The sequence below is a fragment of the Anas platyrhynchos genome, chromosome 31 (genome assembly GCF_047663525.1).
Source record: "Anas platyrhynchos isolate ZD024472 breed Pekin duck chromosome 31, IASCAAS_PekinDuck_T2T, whole genome shotgun sequence".
Classification (NCBI taxonomy): Eukaryota; Metazoa; Chordata; class Aves; order Anseriformes; family Anatidae; genus Anas; species Anas platyrhynchos.
The window spans coordinates 5,767,964-5,788,018 of record NC_092617.1 but is presented as its reverse complement, the minus strand read 5'-3'; the positions used below and the strand labels follow the sequence as shown (position 1 = coordinate 5,788,018).

At 51.3% G+C, this 20,055-nt stretch overlaps 3 protein-coding genes across 8 annotated transcripts in view; 1 reads left to right on the top strand and 2 right to left on the bottom strand.

The window, feature by feature from the left end:
• Positions 1-1,486: 1,486 nt before the first annotated feature.
• LOC140000016 (TOX high mobility group box family member 4-like) lies at positions 1,487-7,667 on the bottom strand. Its single transcript, XM_072029703.1, is given in 6 exon segments — positions 1,487-1,584; positions 1,587-1,731; positions 1,846-1,914; positions 3,611-3,753; positions 4,740-4,797; positions 7,576-7,667. Coding segments are annotated over 4 exon segments (318 nt in total). The 5' UTR covers positions 3,617-3,753; positions 4,740-4,797; positions 7,576-7,667.
• A 396-nt stretch (positions 7,668-8,063) lies between these two features.
• CHD8 (chromodomain helicase DNA binding protein 8) overlaps positions 8,064-20,055 on the top strand; it is a 58,669-nt gene continuing 46,677 nt past the window's right edge. For 3 of the 6 annotated variants that reach the window (XM_072029743.1, XM_072029745.1, XM_072029741.1), the window contains exons 1-3: positions 8,065-8,202; positions 12,001-12,999; positions 15,966-16,382. In XM_072029743.1, coding sequence (XP_071885844.1) covers positions 12,370-12,999; positions 15,966-16,382 — 1,047 coding nt within the window. In that variant the 5' untranslated portion in view covers positions 8,065-8,202; positions 12,001-12,369. Of the gene's footprint in view, positions 8,203-12,000; positions 13,000-15,965; positions 16,383-20,055 lie in introns of all 6 variants that reach the window. The other 3 variants (XM_072029744.1, XM_072029742.1, XM_072029746.1) reach the window with 2 other exon arrangements.
• Positions 16,628-17,874, bottom strand: LOC139999960 (uncharacterized; the record flags this gene model as incomplete). Its single annotated transcript, XM_072029633.1, has 1 exon — positions 16,628-17,874. A coding segment is annotated over exon 1 (1,023 nt), but the record flags the coding sequence as incomplete, so codon positions are not given.

Sequence of the window (20,055 nt, the reverse complement as noted above, 5' to 3'; positions counted from 1 at the left end):
GGGAAAAAAGCTCGCTCTGGTCGATGGTGGTGAGGGCGCCGGGGGCCAGGAGCCCCCCCGGGCTCATGGGAACCTCGATGGTCACCGGGGGGCCGAGGAGTACGGGGCGGCCAGGGGGGGTCCAGGTTCCTGGGGGGGTTTGGGGGGAAAAAGAGGGATTTGGGGGAAAAAAAGGAGATTTGGGGAAAAATAGGGTTTTGGGGGGAAATGAGGTTTTTGGGGGGGGAAATAGGGGTTTGGGGGGGGATAAATAGTTTTTTGGGGGGAAAAGTTAGGGTTTTTCCCCCCAAATCCCCCAAACCCCCTTCTTTCCCCTAAATCCTCTCAAAATCACCCAAAACCCCACTTTTTCCCCCAAATCACCCCAAAGCTTCCCTTTTTTCCCCTAAATCCCCCTCAAATCCCCCTCAATCTCCCCCCAAGCCCCCTTTTATCACCTAAATCCTCCCCAAATCCCCCCAAAACTCCCCTTTTTCCCCTAAATCGCCCCAAATCCCCCTCAATCACTCCGAAGCCCCCACTTTTTTCCCCCAAATTCCCCCCAAAACCTCCCTTTTATACCCTAAATCCCCCCCAAATCACCCCCAACCCCCCTTTTTTCCCCTAAATCCCCCCCAAATCCCCCTCAATCACCCCCAACCCCCCCAATCCCCCTTTTTCCCCCAAATCACTCCCCAAACCTCCCCAAATCCCCTCAAACCCCCTTTTTTCCCCCTAAATCCTCCCAAAATCCCCCCAAACCCCCACTTTTTTCCCCCAAATCCCCCCAAACCTGCCTATTATCCCCTAAATCCTCCCCAAATCCCCCCAAACCTCTCCAAATCACCCCTAAATCCCCCCAACCCCCCTTTTTTCCCCTAAATCCCCCCAAATTCCCCTAAATCACACCCAACCCCATTTTTTCCCCTATTTTCCCCCTAAATCACCCCAAACCCCCCTTTTTTCCCCTAAATCCTCCCCAAATCCCACTTTTTTCCCCCCAACCTCCCCTTTTTTCCCCCAAATCACCCCTAAATCCCCCCAACCCCACTTTTTTCCCCTAAATCTCCCCAAATCCCCATTTTTTCCCCTAAATCCTCCCCAAATCCCCCCAAACCCTCCCCAAACCCCCCTTTTTCCCCAAAAAATCCCCCCCAAATCCCCCTTTTTCCCCCAAAATCTCCCTTTTTTCCTGCAAATCCCCCCCAAATCCCCCTATATCCCCCCCAAATCCCCCTTTTTCCCCCCAAAATCCCCCCAAATCCCCCCTAAATCCCCCTTTTTTCCCCCAAAATCCCCCCCAAAATCCCCCTTTTTTCCCCTAAAACCCACCCAAATCTCCCTCAATCCCCCCCAAATCCCCCTTTTTTCCCCTTATTCCCCCCAAATCCCCCTCAATCCCCCCAAATCCCCCTATTTTCCCCCCAAATCCCCGTTTTTTCCCTAAATCCCCCCCAAATCCCCCCTAACCCCCCCAAACCCCTCTTTTTCCCCTTTTTTCTCCCTCTTACCATGGAGAGCCCCCCGGCAGCAGCCCCCCGCCCTGCTCCATCAGCCCGGGCCCGATCCCCACGGGCATGTCGAGGGGCTGCACCCCGTAGGGGGGGCGAAGGCGGTTTCGGGGGGCGCCCCGGGGTCCCCCAGCTCGTCGAAGTGGGCGACGACGTCGGCCACCGCCAGCGAGGGGTCGGCGTCCAGGGCGATGGGGGGGATCTCGAACTCCTCGTCCCCCAGGCTGGGGGTGTGGAAGGTCTGCGGGCAGGAAGGGGTTAAAAAAAATAACAAAATGGGGCAAAAACGGCTTTTTTTGGGTCTTTTTTATTTTTTTTATTTTTTTTTTTTTATTTTTTTTAGCTTTTTTCTTACCTCGGCGCCTGTCAGGAAGGGGTGGGCTGCGCCGGTGATGGCCAGGTAGTTGTCGTTGCCGCCGGGGAACTGTTTTGGGGGAAAAAAGGGGGTTTTTGGGTTAAAAAGGGGGGGTTTAGGGATGAGAGGGAAAGGGAGAATCTCCGGTCAAATGGTGGGGTGGGGTGACCCCGTAAAATGGCAAAAAAAGGGTTAAAATACACCGAAATCCCCCAAAGTTTCATTAAATGTACCCCTAAAATGACCCAAAATACCCGAAGTAACCCCAAATTTCCCCCAGTGACCCCAAAGTCCCCCAAAACCTCCCCCAAATACACCAAGACCCCCAGAACCTTCCCGAAACCCCCCAAAATCCGCAAAATCCTCCCAAATCCCCCAAACCACCCCAAAACTGCCCCCAACCCCCCCAATTCCCCAAAGCTCCCCCAAATCCCCCAAGACTCCCCAAAACCTCCTGAAATCCCCCCAAACAACCCAAAGGCTCCCCCTAATACCCCAAATCTCCCCAAGACCCCCCAAAACCTCCTAAATCCCCCCAAACCACCCCAAAACCGCCCCCAACCCCCCCCAAATCCCCCCAAACCACCCCAAAACCTCCCCCAACCCCCCCAAATCCCCCCAAAACCACCCCCCAATCCCCCCAAAATACCCAAATTACCCCAACCGCCCCCAAACCTCCCCCAACCCCCCCAAGTCCCCCCAAACCAACCCAAAACCTCCCCCAGCCCCCTGAAATCCCCCAAAATATCCCAATCCCCCCAAACCGCCCCAAACCTCCCCCAACCCCCCCAACCCACCCCAAAATCCCCCAAACCCCCCTCAAAATACCCAAATTCCCCCAAACTGCCCCAAAGCCTCCCTGAACCCCTCAAATCCCCCAAAACCGCCCCCAACCCCCCCCAAAATACCCAAATTCTCCCCAAACTGCCCCAAAGCCTCCCTGAACCCCCTCAAATCCCCCCAAACCACCCCAAAACCGCCCCCCACTCCCCAAATACCCCCAAACCTCCCCAAATCCCCCAAAACAACCCCAAAGCCTCCCCTAAATACCCCCAAACCTCCCCAAAACCCCCAAAAACCTCCCCCAACCCCCCCAAATCTCCGCAAAAACACCCCAAAAACACCCCCAACCCCCCCAAATCCCCCAAATCCCCCAAACTGCCCAAAACCTCCCCCAACCCCCCCAAATCCCCCCAAACCACCCCAAATCCGCCCCCAACTCCCCCAAATACCCCCAAACCTCCCCAAATCCCCCAAAAGCAACCCCAAAGCCTCCCCCAAATCCCCCAAAATCTCCCTAAATCCCCCAAATCCCCCCAAAACCGCCCCCAACCCCCCCCAAAATCTCCAAATCCCCCCCAAATCCCCCCAAAACCGCCCCAACCCCCCCAAATACCCCCCAAACCGCCCCCAACCCCCCCCAACCCCCTCAAATCCCCCAAATCCACACCCAACCCCCCCAAAACACCCAAATTACCCCCAAACCGCCCCAAACCTCCTCTAAGCCCCCCCAAAATCCCCCCAAAATATCCCAAATCCCCCCAAAACCGCCCCCAACCCCCCCCAAAATCCCCAAATCCCCCCCAAACCACCCCCAAACCGCCCCCAACCCCCTCAACCCCCCCCCAACGCCCTCCAACCGCCCCCAACCCCCCCCCAACACCCCCCAAAACCCCCAAAACCGCCCCAAATCCTCCCCCCCCCCCTTGGAGGACCGCCCCCCCCCTCTTGGAGGACTCCCCCCCACCACAAAGCCGCCGCTCACCTCCATGGCTCCGCCGCCCCGGCCAGGCCGCCGCCCGGAAGCGGAAGCGCCCTCTCCCCCTTGCCCCTCTTCCGGTTTGCTTCCGGGTTGAGGACCATAGAGACGAGGGCGGTCCTCCACGCTGGAGGACTGGGGGGGTCCACCTACAAAATTGGGGGAAATTGAGGAAATTTTGGTCAATTTTCCGCTTGGAAGACCCCAAATATTTAATATTAGTGTCCTCCAAGTATTTTTTAGCGCAAATCAGCGAATATTTTGAGGTGGAGGCCTACAAAAATCCCTAAATCCTCCAAAAATCCCTAGGTGAAGGCCTCCGAATTTCTTTAAAATCCCTTAAAAATGAAATTTTTGGGTAATTTTTTAATTAAATGTCATTTTTTATCTCCTCAAAAGACTCAAAAACTCTTTCAGGGGGGTTTAGAAATCTTAAATGAGTTTTAAATTCTTCCTAGGAATAAAAATCCCTCAGAAAGGAGTTTTAAGTTGTTTAAATTAGTTAAAAAATCGTCATAAAATTTTATAAAAAAAACTAAAAATTAAAATTTTAAGGGATTTTAACCAACATTATTCATTTATAAACTCACTACGAGGCGTAAAATCCCTTAAAAATTAAATTTAAGGCTATTTTTAGTCATTGTAGATGAATTTATATTTCTTTATGTGGTTTTAAAACCCCAAAAAATAAAATTTTAAGGGAATTTTAAGCATTAAAAATGAAATTTAAATCATTTATAAAACTTAAAATTGATTACAAATTGATTTTAAAGCGTTTTAATCATCATAAACGGACTTAAATCCCTTTAAAATGACCAAAAATGGGTTTTTAAGGCATTTTTACTCGCTAAAACCAAATTTTAACCTCCCTCCAAGTTCAAAATTATTAAAAATTAAAATTTAAATTTCCATTTTCGACCCAAAATATCTGAAAATGGGGTTTTAAAGCATTTAAAAAGATGTATTAAAGTTATAATTGTATTTACTGCGGCTGCTACAGGGGCGATGACAAAGCATTTTTGAACGTTTTTTGAAATAAAGAAGCTAAAAAACACTATTTTTGCAATTTTTTGAGCTAAAATATAGAATTTTAGGGTTAAATTCCCATTTTAGGAAGTCTACGATAAAAATGTACCTTTAAAAACACTTAAAAACTAATAATTTCCATCTGGGCGTGCCTTATTTGGAGGATTCTGTGGAAAATATGAGCTTAAATTAGATTTTATTCATTTTTTTCATTAAAATTGGGTTATTTTAAAGGATTTGGGGGTAATTTGAGGCTAAAAACTGAATTTGGGGGATTTAAATTAAGGTTGGGAGTGAAAATTGATATTTGGGGTGGTTTAAAACCGAATTTATCGGATTTAAATCATTTGAGGGGGGTAATAATTGGATTTTAGAGGGGATTAAATCAATTTTGGGGGGATTAAAATGAAATTTTGGGGGATAAAGTTGATATTTAGGGAGTTTCGATCAATTTTGGGGGGTTAAAATCCATTTTGGGGGAAAAAAATTGAAATTTTGGGAGGTTAATATGAATTTTGGTGGGTTAAAATCAGATTTTGGGGGTTAAAATCCATTTTGCAGGGGGTTGAAATCGACTTTTTTTGGGTTTAAATCGGATTTTTGGGGGTATTAAAGGCAAATTTAGGACAATAAAGTGAATTTATCATTAATTTGGGGGAATTAAATTCGTTTTTGAGGGGTTAAAGTTGATTTTTTGGGGGCTAACGTCAATTTTGGGGACTGAAACCTAGTATTGGGTGGGTTGTAATACATTTAAGGTGATTAAAGTTAATTTGGAGAGACTATAATTGATATTTTTGGGTTTTTAATCAATTTATGGGGTTAAAAGCCATTTTTGGAGGGGAAAAATGAGTTTTTTAGGGGTTAAAAGTGATTATTTTTGGCATTTAAACTGAATCTAAGAAGATTTATACTGAATTTTAGGGGATTTCAAAGCGATTTTGGGGGCTTAAGAGGAATTTTGGGAGGCTAAAGTTGATATTTTTGAGGGTTAAAATGAATTTTGGGGGCAAAAATCAAATTTTGTGAGGTAAAATGATTTTTTCTGTAGAAAAAATGATTTTTGTGTGGTAAAAAAATCAAGTTTTCTGTGGTAAAAATGATGTTTTGTGAGGTAAAAATGTTATTTTTTGTGAGATAAAAAGAATTTTTGTGGCAAAAAAATCAAGTTTTCTGTGGTAAAAATAAATATGTGTAATAAAAATCATTTTTGGGGACAATCAAGTCAATTTTGGGGGTTAAAAGGTGATTTTTAGGGGTTTAAAATGAATCTATGGGGGTTTATAATTAATTTTGGGGGGCTTCAAACCGATTTGGGGGGCTTAATAGTAAATTTGGGGAGGGTAAATTTGATATTTTTGATGAATAAATTCAATTTTTATGGTAAAAAATCAGATTTTGTGTGATAAAAATGATTTTTTGCATTGTAAAAATGAGGTTTTGTGTGGTAAAAATGAGGATTTTTGAGGTAAAAATGAGGTTTTGTGAGATAAAACTGAAGTTTAATGAGGTAAAATTAATTTATGTGAGGTAAAAATGAAATTATGTGAGGCAAAAATCAATTTTTTTGTGGTAATAATAAATATTTGTGTGGTAAAAATCATTTTGGGGGGCATTCAAATAAATTTTGGGGGTTAAAAGTGATTTTTTGGGGGTTAAATTTAATTTATGGGGATTTATAATTAACCTTGGGGGGCTTCAAGCCAATTTGGGGGCTAAATATTGATTTTGGGGAGGGTAAAGTTGGTATTTTTGAGGGTTAAATTGTATTTTCATGGTAAAAATTAAATTTTGTGTGATAAAAATGATTTTTTTGAGTTGTAAAAATGCTTTTTGCGTGGTAAAAATAATTTTTTTCTGTGGTAAAAATTATTTTTTGTGTTGTTAAACTGTATTTTGTGAGGTAAAAATCAATTTTTGTGAGGTAAAAACGAGTATTTGTGAAATAAAGTAAGGTTTTCTGAGGTAAAATTAATTTTTGTGAGGTAAAATTAATTTTTGTGAGGTAAAAATCAGCTTTTGTGAGGTAAAATTGAGTATTTGTGAAATAAAATGAGGTTTTGTGAGGTAAAATTAATTTTTGTGAGGTAAAAATCAATTTTTGTGAGGTAAAAATGTGTAATTGTGAGGTAAAAATGAGTATTTGTGAAATAATATAAGGTTTTGTGAGGTGAAATTAATTTTTGTGAGGGAAAAATGAATTTGTGAGGTAAAAATCAGCTTTTATGAGGTAAAAATCAGCTTTTGTGAGGTAAAAATCAATTTTTGTGAGGTAAAATCAATTTTTGTGAGGTAAAAATCATTTTTTTGTGACGTAAAACTGAGTATTTGTGAGGTAAAAACGTGTATTTGTAAAATAAAATAAGGTTTTGTGAGGTAAAATTAATTTTTGTGAAGAAAAAGTGAATTTATGAGGTAAAAATCAGCTTTTGTGAGGTAAAGGTCAATTTTTGTGAGGTAAAAATCAGCTTTTGTGAGGTAAAACCGAGTATTTGTGAAATAAAATAAGGTTTTGTGAGGTAAAATTAATATTTGTGAAGAAAAAGTGAATTTATGAGGTAAAAATCAGCTTTTGTGAGGTAAAAATCAGCTTTTGTGAGGTAAAAATTAGTATTTGTGAGGTAAAAATGAATATTTGTGAAATAAAATAAGGTGTTGTGAGGTGAAATTAATTTTTGTGAAGTAAAAATTAATTTAAGAGGCAAAAACCAGCTTTTGTGAGGTAGAAATCAATTTTCGTGAGGTAAAAATCAATTTTTGGGCGGTGAGAATCACTTGTGGGGGGCGCTCAAATCCATTTTGGGGCCGTTCGAAGCGATTTTGGGGGTCTGAAGATTAATTTTTGTTAATTTTGGGGGCTGAAAGCCGATTTTTAGCATTTTGGGGCGTTTTTTGAGGGGGGGAGGGGGGGGGGGCTGCGCCGCTTTTCCTCTCAGTCTGCGAACCTAGAGAGAAAGGGGGGGGTGAGGGGGAGTGACGTCACGACGCCGCTTTTTGGGGCGTTTCGTGCCGATTCGCCTCTTCTCGCCCTTCCCCCCCCTCCCGGGGCCGCCATGGCGGGGCGGGGGTTAACCGCGGCAAGATGGCGGCGGGGGGCTGCCCTGTGCGGCGCCTGAGTGCGAGCCGCGCTTTTTTCCTCAATTCCCTCCACAAATCAGCGCTGGATGGATTTCAGAGTGAATAATTATGGGTAAAAAAAATTAAAAAACGGGCAAAAAGCTGCTGTGGGGTTGAAAATTAATCACAATCCCACTCAGGCACCGCAGCGGGCAGCCCTAAATCGCGAGGCCCCCTCATTTCCTCGAGGGGAGGGGGGAGCGAGGCAGCGCGGCGGGCGCACCCTACCCTGCTAGCAAGCCCCGCCCCCTTTCCCCTGGATCCCGCGCCGCTGATTGGCTGAGAGGGGTGGAGTGGGCGGGGCTTGGGCGCTGCGGAGGGGGCGTGGCTTGAGGCCGCCGCGTTGGGTTGCGCCGCGCGGGCGCCGCCGCCGTCGTCGGCTCGCGCCGCGGCCCCCCCCTCCCCCCCCCCCCCCCCCGCCCCCCATTTTCCCGCCTCCCGGTTTCCCGCCTCAGGTAAGGCCCCGCCCCCTTTCGGCGCCCCCCTTGCCTGAGGGGGGGGGGGGGGGCGGCGTTTTTGGGGTGAAAAATGGTGTTTTTAGGCGTTTGCGCCTAGGGGTCCTGTCAGGTTTAGGGAGATCCGAGGGGGGGGAAGGGGGTTTGGGGGAGAAATGGGGGTTTTGGGGGTTTTTTTTGGGGGGCGGGGGTCGCGGTTGGGATGGGCTGGGAGGGCTCAGGGCCGCGCTGGGGGGTTACTGGGGGGCCCAGTTTGACCAGTTGGCGCTTACTGGGAGGGCCTGGGGCGGCGTTTGGCTGGTACTGGGGGTCCCAGTGCCACCACGTGCTTCTTACTGGGGCTCCCAGTTTGCCCAGTTACCTTTTCCTGGGCCTCCCAGTTACCCTCTTACTGGGGTTCCCAGTTACCCCGTTACTGGGGCTCCCAGTTCCCCCAGTTCCCTCTTTCTGGGCCTCCCAGTTGCCTTCTGACTGGCATTCCCAGTTACCATGGTATTGGGGCTCCCAGTTCCCCCAGTTTCCTGTTATTGGGGTCTCCCAGTTTCCCCAGTCCCCTCTTACTGGGGCTCCCAGTTACCCTATTACTGGGATTCCCAGTTCCCTCTTACTGGGGCTCCCAGTTAGCTTCTTACTGGGATTCCCAGTTACCCCATTACTGGGGCTCCTAGTTCCCCCAGTTTCCTCTTACTGGGGCTCCCAGTTCTCCCAGTCCCATCTTACTGGGGCTCCCAGTAACCCTATTTGACTCTTACTGGGGCTCCCAGTTTCTCCAGTCCCCTCTTACTGGGTCTCCCAGTTACCTTCTTACTGGGATTTCCAGTTACCATGTTACTGGGCCTCCCAGTAACCCCATTTGCCTCTTACTGGGGCTCCCAGTTCCCCCAGCCCCATCTTACTGGAGCTCCCAGTTACCTTCTTACTGGGATTCCCAGTTACCATGTTACTGGGCCTCCGAGTAACCCCATTTGCCTCTTACAGGGTCTCCCAGTTCCCCCAGTTCCTTCTTACTGGGGTTCCCAGTTTCCCCAGTCCCCTCTTACTAGGGCTCCCAGTTACCCTGTTACTGGGATTCCCAGTTACCCCGTTACTGGGGCTCCCAGTGCCCCCATTTGCCTGTTACTGGGGTTCCCAGTTTCCCCAGTTCCCTTTTACTGGGCCTCCCAGTTCCCTCTTACTGGGGCTCCCAGTTACGTTGGTACCGGGCCTCCCAGTAACCCCATTTGCTTCCTACTGGGGTTCCCAGTTTCCCTAGTTCCCATTTACTGGGCCTCCCAGTTGTCTTCTTACTGGGATTCCCAGTTAGCCTGTTACTGGGGCTCCCAGTAACCCCATTTGCCTCTTACTGGGTCTCCCAGTTTCCTCAATCCCCTCTTACTGGGGCTCCCAGTTCCCCCAGTCTCATCTTACTGGGGCTCCCAGTTATCTTGGTGCTGGGCCTCCCAGTAACCCCATTTGCCTCTTATTGGGACTCCCAGTTCCCCCAGTTCCCTGTTACTGGAGCTCCCAGTTCCCCCAGTTCCTTCTTTCTAGGATTCCCAGTTGCCCTCTTACTGGGATTCCCAGTTACCCCATTACTGGGGCTCCCAGTTCGCCCACTTCCATCTTACTGGGGCTTCCAGTTACTCTATTACTGGGGTTCCCAGTGACCGCGTTACTGGGGCTCCCAGTAACCCCATTTGCCTCTTACTTGGTCTCCCAGTTCCCCCAGTCCCCTCTTACTGGAGCTCCCAGTTATCTTCTTACTGGGATTCCCTATTACCCTGTTACTGGGGCTCCCAGTTCCCTGTTACTGGGGCTCCCAGTAACCCCATTTTCCTCTTACTGGGGTCTCCCAGTTCTCCCATTCCCATATTACTGGGGCCTCCCAGTTCCCCCAGTTCCCTTTTACTGGGCCTCCCAGTTACCCTGTTACTGGGATTCCCAGTTACCATGATACTGGGGCTCCCAGTAGCCCCATTTTCCTCTTACTGGGACTCCCAGTTTCCCCAGTTTCCTGTTATTGCGGCTCCCAGTTCCTTCTTTCTAGGATTCCCAGTTACCATGTTACTGGGCCTCCCAGTTACCTCAGTTCCCCCGTTACTGGGGCTCCTAGTTACCCTATTTGCCTGTTACTGGGGTTCCCAGTTCTCCCAGTTCCCTCTTACTGGGATTCCCAGTTACCATGATACTGGGCCTCCCAGTTTCCCCAGTCCCATCTTCCTGGGGCTCCCAGTTACCTTGGTGCTGGGCCTGCCAGTTCCCCCATGTGCTTCTTACTGGGGTTCCCAGTTTCCCCAGTTCCCTTTTACTGGGCCTCCCAGTTGCCTTCTTATTGGGATTCCCAATTATTATGGTACTGGGGCTCCCAGTTCCCCCAGTTACCCTCTTACTGGGGCTCCCAATTCCCCCAGTTTCCTGTTATTGGGGCTCCCAGTTCCCCCAGTTCCTTCTTTCTAGGATTCCCAGTTACCCCGTTACTGGGGCTCCCAGTTACCCTATTTGCCTCTTACTGGGGTTCCCAGTTATCATGGTATTGGGGCTCCCAGTTCTCCCAGTTCCCTGTTACTGGTGCTCCCAGTTACCTTGGTACTGGGCCTCCCAGTAACACCATTTGCTTCTTACTGGGGCTCCCAGTTTACCCAGTTCCCTCTTACTGGGACTCCCAGTTGCCCTCTTACTGGGATTCCCAGTTAGCCTGTTACTGGGGCTCCCAGTAACCCCATTTACCTCTTACTGGGGTCTCCCAGTAGCCCCAGTTCCCCCTCGCTGTCCCCCCAGCCCCTCCCAGTGCTCCCAGTATGGCCCAGTCCCTCCCAGTCCCCCCGGGGCTCGGGTTTTTTGGGGGGAGGGGGCAAATCCCGGGGGGTTTTGGGGTCCCCTATAGGATTTGGGGACTCCCCTATAGGATTTTTGGGGTCCCTTATAGGATTTTTGGGGCTCCCCTATAGGATTTGGGCTTTACCCTATAGGATTTTGGGGTCCCCTATAGGATTTTGGGGCCCCCTATAGGATTTTTGGGGTCCCCTATAGGATTTAGGGTCCCCTATAGATTTTTTGGGGTCCCCTATAGGATTTTGGGGTCCCTTTTGGGGTCCCCTATGGGGTTTTTGGGGTCCCCTATAGATTTTTTGGGGTCCCCTATAGGATTTTGGGGGGTCCCTATAGGATTTGGGGTCCCTATAGGGTTTTGGGGGGATCCCCTATAGGGTTTGGGGTCTCCTATAGGTTTTTGGGGTGTTCCCATATAGGATTTGGGGTCCCTATAGATTTTGAGGGGGGTCCCTGTAGCTTTTTTGGGGGTTCTTTATAGGTTTTTGGGGGGTTCTTTATAGGATTTGGGGTCCCTATAGGATCGGGGGGGTCCCTATAGCTTTTTTTGGGGTCCTTTATAGCTTTTTTGGGTGTTTTTCTATAGGATTTGGGGCATCCCTTATAGGATTTGGGGGCCCCCTATAGGACTGGGGGGGCCCTATAGGGTTGGGGGGGCCCCTATAGGGTCGGGTGGTCCCCTATAGGATTTGGGGGGGTCCCTATAGGGTTTGGGGGTCCCTATAGGATTTGGGGGGTCCTATAGGGTCTGGGGGGTCCCTATAGGGTTGGGGGGCTCCTATAGGATTTGGGGGGTCCCTATAGGATCGGGGGGCTCCTATAGGATCAAGGGGGTCCCTATAGGGTTTGGGGGGTCCCTATAGGATTTGGGGGGGCCTATAGGGTCTGGGGGGGCCCTGTAGGACTGGGGGGGTCCCTATAGGATTTGGGGCCCCCTATAGGATTTGGGGTCCCCTATAGGATTCTCACCCCCCCCCCTCTTTTTTACAGGTCGCAGCTGCGGACCCCCGGCGCCCGAAAAACCTTTTTTGGGGGGGGGGTCTCGACCCCATAAGCGGAGCCACGACCCCATAGGGGGGGTCACGACCCTATAGGCGGGGTCACGACCCTATAGGGGGCTTCTTGACCCTATAGGGGGGGTCTTGACCCTATAGGGGGGGTCACGACCCTATAGGGGGCTTCTTGACCCTATAGGGGGGGTCACGACCCTATAGGGGGGTCGTGACCTTATAGGGGGGCTTCTTGACCCTATAGGGGGGGTCGCGACCCTATAGGGGGGGTCTTGACCCTATAGGGGGGGTCACGACCCTATAGGGGGGGTCGTGACCCTATAGGGGGGGGTCCCGACCCTATAGGGCCATGGCCGACCCCATCATGGACCTCTTCGACGACCCCAATCTTTTCGGGCTCGACCCCCTCCCCGACGACCCCCGCGACCCCATCGAGGAGGCTTTAGGGTTGGGGGGCTCCCTGGACCCCCCCCCAAATCCCCCAAATCCCCCAAATCCTCCCCAAAATCCCCCAAATCCCCCCCAAAATCCCCCTCCAGCCCCCGCCCCCCCCCCCGAAATCCTAAGCCAGGGCAACCCCTTTATGGGGGTGTCGGCCGCCCCCACCCCAAAAATCGTCATCCTAAAAGCCCCCCAAAATCCCCCAAATAATTTGGGGGGGGCCAAAATGACCCTGGCCAAGGTCCTCCCCGCCCCCCCCCGCCCTATAGGGGGGGTTATAGGGTCGGGGGGGGGGCAGGGGGGGGTTTTGGGGTCCGGGGGGGGTCAGGGGGGGGTTTTGGGGTCCGGGGGGGGTCAAGGGGGGGTTTTGGGGTCCGGGGGGGGTCAAGGGGGGGTTTTGGGGTCGGGGGGGGGTCAGGGGGGGGTTTTGGGGTCGGGGGGGGGGCGCCCCGTGAAGCAGTTGGTGCTGCAGCCCCTAAAAACGGGGGGGGGGGCGCCCCTAAAACCGGCCGTCACCCTCAGCGCCGCGCCCGGACAGGTGAGGATTTTGGGGGGGTTTTGGGGGGTTTTGGGGGTTTTGGGGGGGTTAGGGGGGGATTTGGGGTTTGGGGGGTTTTATGGGGTTTGGGGGGGATTTGGGGTTTGGGGGGGTTTGGGGGGATTTGGGGTTTGGGGGTTTTTATGGGGTTTGGGGGGGATTTGGGGTTTGGGGGGGTTTGGGGGGATTTGGGGTTTGGGGGTTTTTGTGGGGTTTGGGGGGAATTTGGAGGAATTTGGGGGATTTGGGGTTTTGGGGCTTTTGGGGGGATTTGAGGGGATTTGAGGGTTTTGGGGGGATTTGGGTTTTGGGGGAGTTTGGGGGAATTTGGGTGATTTGAGGGGATTTGGGGTTTTGGGGGGATTTGGGGGAAATTTGGGACTTGGGGATTTTATGGGGTTTGGGGGGAATTTGGGGATTTTGGGGGATTTGAGGGGATTTGGGGTTTGGGGGGAGTTTGGGGTTTGAGGGGAGTTTGGGGGGATTTGGGGTTTGGGGAGGATTTGGGGGGATTTGGGGTTTTAGGGGTTTTGGGGGGGTTTGGGGGTTTTTGTGGGGTTTGGGGGAATTTGGGATTTTTGGGGTTTTTGTGGGGTTTGGGGGGATTTGGGGTTTGGGGAGATTTGGGGAAATTTGGGATTTTTGGGGTTTTTATGGGGTTTGGGGGGATTTGGGGTTTTTGGGGATTTGGGGGTTTTGGGGGGTTTTGGGGAGATTTGGGGGATTTGAGGGTTTTGGGGGAATTTGGGGTTTTGGGGGAATTTGGGGGTTTTGGGGGGATTTGGGGTTTGGGGATTTTTATGGGGTTTTGGGGGTTTGGCGGGATTTGGGGGGAATTTGGGATTTTTGGGGTTTTTATGGGGTTTGGGGAGATTTGGGGGGATTTGGGATTTTTGGGGTTTTTATGGGGTTCGGGGAGATTTGGGGGGATTTGGGGTTTTTGGGGATTTTATGGGGTTTGGGGGGGATTTGGGGTTTGGGGGAGATTTGGGGGATTTGAGGGTTTTATGGGGTTTTGGGGTTTTGGGGGGATTTGGGATTTGGGGTTTGGGGGGATTTGGGGTTTTTGGGGTTTGGGGGGGATTTGGGGTTTTGGGGGAGTTTGGGGGAATTTGGGTGACTTGAGGGAATTTGGGGTTTGGGGGTAATTTGGGGTTTGAGGGGGATTTGGGGTTTTGGGGTTTTGGGGGGATTTGAGGGGATTTGGGGTTTTGGGGAGATTTGGGGGATTTGAGGGGATTTGGGGGGGTTTGGGGGGAATTTGGAGGAATTTGGGGATTTGGGTTTTGGGGCTTTTGGGGGGATTTGAGGGGATTTGGGGTTTTGGGGAGATTTGGGGGATTTGAGGGATTTGGGGGAATTTGGAGGAATTTGGGGTTTTTGGGGTTTGGGGGGGATTTGGGGTTTTGGGGTTTTTGGGGCTTTTGAGGGATTTGAGGGGATTTGAGGTTTGGGGGGATTTGGGGTTTGGGGGGGATTTGGGGCTTTTGGGGGGATTTGAGGGGATTTGGGGTTTTGGGGAGATTTGGGGGATTTGAGGGATTTGGGGGGATTTGGGTTTTGGGGGGAATTTGGAGGAATTTGGGGATTTGGGGTTTTTGGGGTTTTGAGGGGATTTGGGGTTTTGGGGATTTTTGGCATATTTGGAGGGGATTTGGGGTTTGGGGGGGTTTTGGGGGTTTGGGAGGGATTTGGGATTTTGGAGGTGATTTGGGTTTTGGGGGATTTGGGGGGATTTGGGGTTTGGGGGGATTTGGGGTTTGGGGGGGAGTTGGGGATTTGGAGGGAATTTGGGGTTTTGGGGGAGTTTGGGGGAATTTGGGTGATTTGAGGGGATTTGGGGTTTGGGAAGGATTTGGGGGGATTTGGGGTTTTAGGGGTTTGGGGGGATTTGGGGTTTTGGGGGAGTTTGGGGGAATTTGGGGTTTTGGGGGAGTTTAGGTGATTTGAGGGGATTTGGGGTTTGGGGGTAATTTGGGGTTTGAGGGGGATTTGGGGTTTTGGGGCTTTTGGGGGGATTTGAGGGGATTTGGAGTTTGGGGAGGATTTGGGATTTTGGAGGAGATTTGGCTTTTGGGGGGTGGGGGGGATTTGAGGGGATTTGGGGTTTGGGGCAGTTGGGGAAATTTGGGAGGGATTTGGGGTTTTGGGGAGATTTGGGGGATTTGAGGGTTTTGGGGGGATTTGGGGTTTGGAGGGAATTTGGGGGTTGAGGGGGATTTGGGGTTTTGGGGATTTTTGGCGGATTTGGAGGGGATTTGGGGTTTGGGGGGATTTGGGGGTTTTGGGGGGATTTGGGGAGTTTTGGGGCTTTTGAGGGATTTGAGGGGATTTGAGGTTTGGGGGGAATTTGGAGGAATTTGGGGATTTGGGATTTTGGGGGAGTTTGGGGGAATTTGGGTGACTTGAGGGGATTTGGAGTTTGGAGATATTTGGGGGATTTGAGGGGATTTGGGGGTTGAGGATTTGGGGTTTTGAGGGATTTTAGAGATTTTGGGGGTTTGCGGGTTTGGGAGGGATTTAGGGGTTTTGGGGGGATTTGGGGTTTTGGGGGGATTTGGGGGGATTTGAGGGAATTTGGGGGTTTTGAGGGGTATTTGGGATTTTTGGGGATTTAGCGGATTTGGGGGCATTTGGGGTTTTGAGGGATTTGAGAGGTTTTGGGGGGATTTGAGGGGGATTTTGGGGAAAATTTGGGATTTTTGGGGAATTTGGGGGATTTGGGGTTTTGGGGGGATTTGAGGTGGATTTGGGGTTTGGTTGTGTCTTTTGGCCTCTCCATTTTTGCCTATTTCACCCTTTCCCTTATTTCTTTTCCCACCTTTGTCCACTTTTATCATTTCCTCCCTCTTTATTTTTACCATTTTTTCACTTTTTCCCCCCAAACCAAAACCGCCTCTAAAACCCCCCCGAAACCTCCTAAAAACCCCGAATAAACTCTAAAAACCCAAAATCCTCTTTTTTAGGGTGAATCCAAACGCATCACCTTGGTCCTCCAACAACCCCCCGCCCCGGGGGGGGGCTCCGGACCCCCGCCCCCCCCGGGCCACCGCCACCTCCTTTTGGGCAACCTCCCCGGCAAACTGGTCCTGCAGGGCAACCAACTGGCGGCACTGGGCCAGGCCAAGGGGGGGCCCGGGCAGCCCCCCAAGGTGGTCACCATCCAACTCCAGGTCCAGCAGCCCCCCCCCGGGACCCCCGGGACCCCCTCGGCCGCCCCCCAAAAAATCCAGCTCCTCCAGCAGCCGCCTACTGGTTCTACTGGTGGGACTGGGAGCGGAACTGGGGGGACTGGTGGAGGAGCGGTGGCGGTGGTGCCGCAGGTGGTGGGGGGCGCGGGGCAGAGGCTGACGGTGCCCCTCAAGGTGGTGCTGCAGCCGCAGGTGAGTTTTGGGGGAAAAAAACAAGATTTTGGGGTTTTGGGGCGGGATAAAGGGTTTTGGGAAGGTTTTGGGGAAAAACGGGGGGTTTTGGGGGAGTTTGGGGTGGGAATTGGGGTTTTGGGGTGGTTTTGGGGGAGAGTGGGGTTGGGTGGTTTTGGGTGGGATGGGTGTCGTTGGGTGGTTTTGGGGTGGAATGATGGGTTTTGGGGGTTTTGGGGTGGGATGAAGGGTTTTGGGGGTTTTGGGTTGGGAGGAGGGGTTTTGGGTGAAAAAGAGTGGTTTTTGGGTGGGATGAGCGTTGTTGAGTTGTTTTGGGGTGGGATGGGCGTTGTTGGGTGGTTTTGGGTGGGATGAGTATCGTTGGGTGGTTTTGGGGTGGAATGATGGGTTTTGGGGGTTTTGGGGTGGGATGATGGGTTTGGGGAGTTTTGGGGGAAGAAGAGTGGTTTTTGGGGTGGGAGCAGCGCAGTTGGGTGGTTTTGGGTCGGATGAGGGGTTTTAGGGTGGGATGGGCGTCGTTGGGTGGTTTTGGGGTGGAATGATGGGTTTTGGGGGTTTTGGGGTGGAACAATGGATTTTGGGGAGTTTTGGGGTGCATTGAGAGATTTGGGGTGGTTTTGGGGTAGGAGGAGGGGTTTTGGGGGAAAAAGAGTGGTTTTGGGGTGGGAGGAGCGCAGTTGGGTGGTTTTGGGTGGGATGGGTGTCGTTGGGTGGTTTTGGGGTGGAATGATGGGTTTTGGGGGTTTTGGGGTGGAACGATGGGTTTTGGGGAGTTTTGGGGTGCATTGAGAGATTTGGGGTGGTTTTGGGGTAGGAGGAGGGGTTTTGGGGTAAGAAGAGTGGTTTTGGGTGGGAAGAGCGCAGTTGGGTGGTTTTGGGGTGGAATGATGGGTTTTGGGGGTTTTGGGGTGGAACGATGGGTTTTGGGGGAAGAAGAGTGGTTTTGGGGGAAAAAGAGTGGTTTTTGGGTGGGATGAGCGTTGTTGAGCTGTTTTGGGGTGGGATGGGCGTTGTTGGGTGGTTTTGGGTGGGATGGTCATCGTTGGGTGGTTTTGGGGTGGAATGATGGGTTTCGGGGGTTTTGGGGTGGAATGAGAGATTTGGGGTGGTTTTGGGGTAGGAGGAGGAGTTTTGGGGGAAAAAGAGTAGTTTTGGGTGCAAGGAGTGCAGTTGGGTGGTTTTTGGGTACGATGAGTATCGTTGACTTCTTTTGGGGTGCGATGAGTATTTTTGGGTGGTTTTGGGGTCACATGAGGGATTTGGGGCATTTTGGGGTGGAACGATGGGTTTTGGGGGGTTTTGGGGTGGGAGGAGGGGTTTTGGGGTGATTTTGGGGCAGGAGGAGGCGTTTTGGGGGTGGTGCCGCAGGTGGTGGGGGGCGCGGGGCAGAGGCTGACGGTGCCCCTCAAGGTGGTGCTGCAGCCGCAGGTGAGTTTTGGGGGAAAAAAACAAGATTTTGGGGTTTTGGGGCGGGATGAAGGGTTTTGGGAAGGTTTTGGGGAAAAACGGGGGGTTTTGGGGGAGTTTGGGGTGGGAATAGGGGTTTTGGGGTGGTTTGGGGGAAGGAGAGTGGGGTTGGGTGGTTTTGGGTAGGATGAGTATTGTTGGGTGGTTTTGGGGTGGAATGATGGGTTTTGGGGGTTTTGGGGTGGGATGATGGATTTTGGGGAGTTTTGGGGTGCATTGAGAGATTTGGGGTGGTTTTGGGGTAGGAGGAGGAGTTTTGGGGGAAGAAGAGTGGTTTTGGGTGGGAGGAGCGCAGTTGGGTGGTTTTGGGGTGGAATGATGGGTTTTGGGGGTTTTGGGGTGGAACGATGGGTTTTGGGGGAAGAAGAGTGGTTTTGGGGGAAAAAGAGTGGTTTTTGGGTGGGATGAGCGTTGTTGAGCTGTTTTGGGGTAGGATGAGTATCGTTGACTTCTTTTGGGGCGCGATGAGTAGTTTTGGGTGGTTTTGGGGTCACATGAGGGATTTGGGGGGTTTTGGGGTGGAACGATGGGTTTCGGGGGGTTTTAGGGTGGGAGGAGGGGTTTTGGGGTGATTTTGGGGCAGGAGGAGGCGTTTTGGGGGTGGTGCCGCAGGTGGTGGGGGGCGCGGGGCAGAGGCTGACGGTGCCCCTCAAGGTGGTGCTGCAGCCGCAGGTGAGTTTTGGGGGAAAAAAACAAGATTTTGGGGTTTTGGGATGGGAGAGAAGGTTTTGGGGAAAAACAGGGGGTTTTGGGGGAGTTTGGGGTGGGAATAGGGGTTTTGGGGTGGTTTTGGGGAAGGAGAGTGGAGTTGGGTGGTTTTGGGGGGGATGGGTGTCGTTGGGTGGTTTTGGGGTGGAATGATGGGTTTTGGGGGTTTTGGGGTGGAACGATGGATTTTGGGGAGTTTTGGGGTGGAATGAGAGATTTGGGGTGGTTTTGGGGTAGGAGGAGGGGTTTTGGGGGAAAAAGAGTGGTTTTGGGGTGGGAGGAGCGCAGTTGGGTGGTTTTGGGTGGGATGGGTATCGTTGGGTGGTTTTGGGGTGGAATGATGGGTTTTGGGGGTTTTGGGGTGGGATGAAGGGTTTTGGGGGGTTTGGGGGGAAGAAGAGTGGTTTTGGGGGAAAAAGAGTGGTTTTGGGGTGGGAGGAGCGCAGTTGGGTGGTTTTGGGTGGGATGGGTATCGTTGGGTGGTTTTGGGGTGGAATGATGGGTTTTGGGGGTTTTGGGGTGGGATGAAGGGTTTTGGGGGGTTTGGGGGGAAGAAGAGTGGTTTTGGGGGAAAAAGAGTGGTTTTGGGGTGGGAGGAGCGCAGTTGGGTGGTTTTGGGTGGGATGGGTATCGTTGGGTGGTTTTGGGGTGGAATGATGGGTTTTGGGGGTTTTGGGGTGGAACGATGGGTTTTGGGGGAAGAAGAGTGGTTTTGGGGAAAAAAGAGTGGGTTTTGGGTGGGATGAGCGTTGTTGAGTTGTTTTGGGGTGGGATGGGCGTTGTTGGGTGGTTTTGGGTGGGATGGGCATCGTTGGGTGGTTTTGGGGTGGAATGATGAGTTTTGGGGGTTTTGGGGTGGGATGAGAGATTTGGGATGGTTTTGGGGTAGGAGGAGGGGTTTTGGGGGAAAAAGAGTGGTTTTGGGGTGGGAGCAGCACGGTTGGGTGGTTTTGGGTGGGATGGGTATCGTTGGGTGGTTTTGGGGTGGAATCATGGGTTTTGGGGGATTTTGGGGTGGGATGAAGGGTTTTGAGGGGTTTTGGGGGAAGAAGAGTGGTTTTGGGTGGGAGGAGCGCAGTTGGGTGGTTTTTGGGTAGGATGAGTATCGTTGACTTCTTTTGGGGTGCGATGAGTAGTTTTGGGTGGTTTTGGGGTCACATGAGGGATTTGGGGCGTTTTGGGGTGGAATGATGGGTTTCGGGGGGTTTTGGGGCGGGAGGAGCACAATTGGGTGGTTTTGGGCTGGAAAGGAGTGAATTTGGGTGGTTTTGGGTAGAAATGAGAACATTTTGGGTTGGTTTTGGGTGCGATAACTGTCGTTGGGTTGTTTTTGGGTAGAGAAGAGCACATTTTGGTTAGTTTTGGGTAGAGAAAAGCACATTTTGGGTTGTTTTTTGGTGCGATAACTGCCGTTGGGTCATTTTTGGGGTGAAGAAGAGCACATTTGGGTTGATTTTGGGTAGAGATGAGCATGTTTTGGTTGGTTTTGGGTAGAGAA